The sequence below is a fragment of the Lygodium microphyllum genome, chromosome 4 (assembly GCF_053477565.2).
Source record: "Lygodium microphyllum isolate KBCC chromosome 4, Lygodium_microphyllum_v1.1.10, whole genome shotgun sequence".
NCBI classification, from domain to species: Eukaryota; Viridiplantae; Streptophyta; class Polypodiopsida; order Schizaeales; family Lygodiaceae; genus Lygodium; species Lygodium microphyllum.
This window is the reverse complement of record NC_141138.1, coordinates 91,321,722-91,325,570: the sequence shown is the minus strand read 5'-3', so window position 1 is coordinate 91,325,570 and position 3,849 is coordinate 91,321,722. Positions and strand designations below refer to the sequence as shown.

Below are 3,849 nucleotides of genomic sequence, written 5' to 3'. Positions count from 1 at the left end.
TCAGATGGATGTAAAGAATGCCTTCTTGCATGGTGATTTGCAAGAAGAGGTCTATATGGAGCAGCCACCAGGTTATGTGCATGCTGTTCATCTTGAGTTTATTTGCAGGTTGAAGAAAGCATTGTATGGCTTGAAGCAAGCACCTAGAGCATGGTCTGACAAGATAGGACAATATCTTGTCACTATTGGATTTTAGATTTCCAAGGCAGACTTCTCACTTTATGTGAGAAAAACAGAGAAAGGTATTATGCTACTTGTCATTTATGTTGATGATTTGATTATGACAGGTGACAGTGATGAAGATATCCTTCATGTGAAAATGCTATTGAAGCAAAAGTTTGAGATGAAGGATTTGGGAGAGCTGTGTTATTTCTTGGGCATTGAGGTGATTAGATCACCAAGTGGGATACAGCTCTTGCAAAGGCAGTATGGATTGGATATGCTGTCCAAATATGGGATGACAGGCTATAAGCCTATTTTAGTTCCTTTGGAGCAGAATGTGAAGCTGAGCGCAAATGCAGGTGAGCTTCTGGAAGACCCTACTATGTACAGACGCATAGTAGGAAGCTTGATTTATATGACTATTACCAGGCCAGATTTGAGCTATGCTATTGGACTGGTAAGTCAGTTTATGCAGGCTCCAAGGAAACCGCATTTGGATGCGGCTAGACGTATACTCAGGTATGTGAAGTCCACATTGCAGTATGGACTACTTTATGAGACTAGGGTTCAGATACAGTTCCATGGATACACTGATGCTGATTGGGCTGGTAGTATTTCTGATAGACGATCTACCAGTGGATATGTGTTGTCTTTTGGGAGTGCTGCAGTCACTTGGAGCAGCAAGAAACAGCCTACAGTTGCCTTGTCAAGCACAGAGGTTGAGTACAGGGGCGCAGCAATGGCTGCATGTGAGGTAGCTTGGTTGCATAAGCTACTTTATGATATGCATCAACCTACAGATGGGCCAATTGTCATTTATTGTAACAACATGAGTAGTATACACTTGGCAAATAACCCAGTCTATCATGCTAGAACAAAGCACATTGAGGTGCATTATCACTATGTGCGGGAGAGGGTTTTATTAGGTCTTATTGATCTAGTTTATGTTAGCATAGAGGATCAGGTAGATGACATATTCACGAAGGCATTGGGCGCAGAGAAGCTGCGCAAGTTCAGAGACCTGCTTGGTGTGCAGGAATTGGGATTGAGCTCGAGGGGGAGTGTTGAGATATCGAGCTCCACTCGTGATATGCCAGGGTGACCGTTGTGCATTTATGTCAACGACTTGTCAGTTTGCAGATGCGATTGGTACACCGCCTATGAATAATAGCTACATGACAGCTATCCTTATCTACTCTAGTTCGTGGCTTAGTTAGTATGCTACCTTAGTTAATTGAGTTTGGTTTGAGACCCATATATAGGGTTCTTCTATTTCTTTGTACTTGACTTCTTTTTGGCTTACACAACTAAGAAGAGGAAAATTGTTTTCAGCCTCCACCTTTGTGTGTATTCCCCCATTGTGCAAGCAAGAAAGCTACAAGTGAGACTCCTTCCTTCTCTCCCACAATCTTGACATTAACTTATTAGCAAATACTATAAACTTTATCCAATAAAAGATAAAATAAAGAGTGTTTATTGACAATACATCTTTGATTGGCCATGGATTCCTGAAAGAGAATTCATAAAAATGACCTCTCTTGTAGGAATGTCAATATAGATTAGGCTCCAATGTCGTCTACAAACCAAAACACAAGTGAGAAATAACCTTAAAGACAAATCATCAAGAGATAGAATGTTGAAGAAAGTACCTTTCAATATATGGAAAAAAAAATGATGGTTTGTGACACTATCAAAGTCCTTTAAAAACCTTGCAATATTTGAATCAAATTTTGAAAATAAATCCACTAACAGAAGTGGATCAATAACAAATATACCTTAGCAATATCAATGCTAAGAGAAGCAACATATGCCCTGTATACAAAGTAGAGAATGAATAAGAGAACGACTCCAATATAAGGACCCTTGGAAATTTTCATTATAAATAAAGAGAAGCAAAAGACCTTACCTCAAACAATAATAAACTAGTGAATCTGTTAGTTGAGCATCCTTTTTCTCAAATTAGATCTTATCCTCTGGAGAAATGCTGAGGTAGTCTTCTTTCTCAAGACTAACAGAAACATTCACAACCATTTGGCCATACACTTTGCCCATCCTCTCGTAGTTCACTTGGCCAAGAGACAAAATCTTTCTCTGACAGATCAAATCCTCATTTTCTATTACCTCTTTCCTTTTCTCCTCTAAGACAACCTCCTGCTCACTTGCAACCCTTGTAGGATACAAATGGGTAACCTCTTCAATCTTGAGTGTTGGTGGCTCTTTCTGCTTTCTCCTGGGTGGAACATTGAGAATTTCAAATACCTTTTAATCAGTTGATGGAAGAGGCTTCAAAACTTTGTCAAACCTATATCTGAGTCTGCTCACCATACTAAAGTCTTTATTCATTAATGTAATTCAATGTGCATGGGCAGCTACAATATAAGCATTATTCATAAAATCTATTAGAAAATACTCTACTGCCTCTTGCAAGCATAGTAGGGCAGACAATTGCCATCTCTTGTTGAGGTCATCCACAGAAGCAACATATGACAATCTATGAGATATCTCCTTGACCAGTCTAAAAAATGGAGCCTTAGGAATGAGATGACTAGTTGACTTTTGAGCTTTCCTTATCTCTGCAAAACATCTATGCATGTAAAACCACCTTGACTTTCTCTTTTTCCTCACAGGGGCTTCCTTGGGAACCTGAGAGTGAGAAGAAGCTGAGGGCTCAAACTCACCAGATAACTTGTTCTCTGAGGATTCACCTGAACAAACTTTACCAACTGGTGTAACAGGGACAACAATTTCTTCAATTGTCTCCTCAATAGTTAGCTCAGGACCTTCTTCAGAAGATTTCTTCACCAAGACCTTCCTTGCAGATTGTTTTGTCCTGGCCATCGAGACCCACACGACGCGATAAGGAACCTAAACATGAATACAACTAGCTCCCACGCCGTAATAACGACAAGATAAAAGCCTTGAACTCCTCCTCGCTTTGCAATAAAGGCAGGACCAATACAACGCGATAGAGGGAATTTGAGTTTCTGCTTTGCCCTAATTGCTTCGTATTGGCAGATTCTAACGCAATCAAAAGCACGAGTTCCCCACGCAGCAGTGAAGTCCAATACGATGCGATTGACGATGCTGCAAAAGAGCTGATGAATGATATCGCGTTGTTTCGGAGATTCGAGGACCATACAATGCGATGAAGGTTCTTGCTTAAGCTGCTGAAGTATTCTATCGTGTTGTTTCAGACAATTCAATAGCTTTCAACGTCACTAACGTCGGACGTACGACACCTCTATCGGTTGGATACGTTAGAGCTGTCGGACGAATGGCAGTCGGAAGGTGTGAAATCGCGTTCGCGACAACTGAGAAGTTATTTTATACTCGCGGGTACAGATATCCACTTGTCATGTTCTCATTGGTCGTTTGATTAGGGTTTCTGGAATATTCCTTGTTCCCACCCTTGCACCTATTTAAGGAAACCTAAATTTTTTCGCGCACTTTTCTTCTCCATTTCCTTGCGCGTCAGACCGTCTCTGTCACCCCCTCCATCAACCCTTGCATCACCCCCTCCGTCTCCTTGTTCATCAACGACCCCCTTTGTCACCCCCTATATCACCTGCTCCGTCACCCTCTCCTTCACCTCCTGCATCACCCCCTCCATCACCCCCCGCATCCCTCCATCACCCCCCTCTGTCCATACTCCATCACCCCCCCTCTGTCTCCTTGTTCATCAACAAC

General features: G+C 41.6%; 1 protein-coding gene across 1 annotated transcript; it reads right to left on the bottom strand.

Annotated features, from left to right (window-relative positions):
* Positions 1-2,514: 2,514 nt before the first annotated feature.
* On the bottom strand, positions 2,515-3,000 carry LOC148037312 (histone H3-like centromeric protein cnp1). Its single transcript, XM_087677091.1, has one exon. It carries the CDS (start codon positions 2,998-3,000, stop codon positions 2,515-2,517), a length of 486 nt encoding a protein of 161 aa, XP_087533217.1.
* Positions 3,001-3,849: the final 849 nt, after the last annotated feature.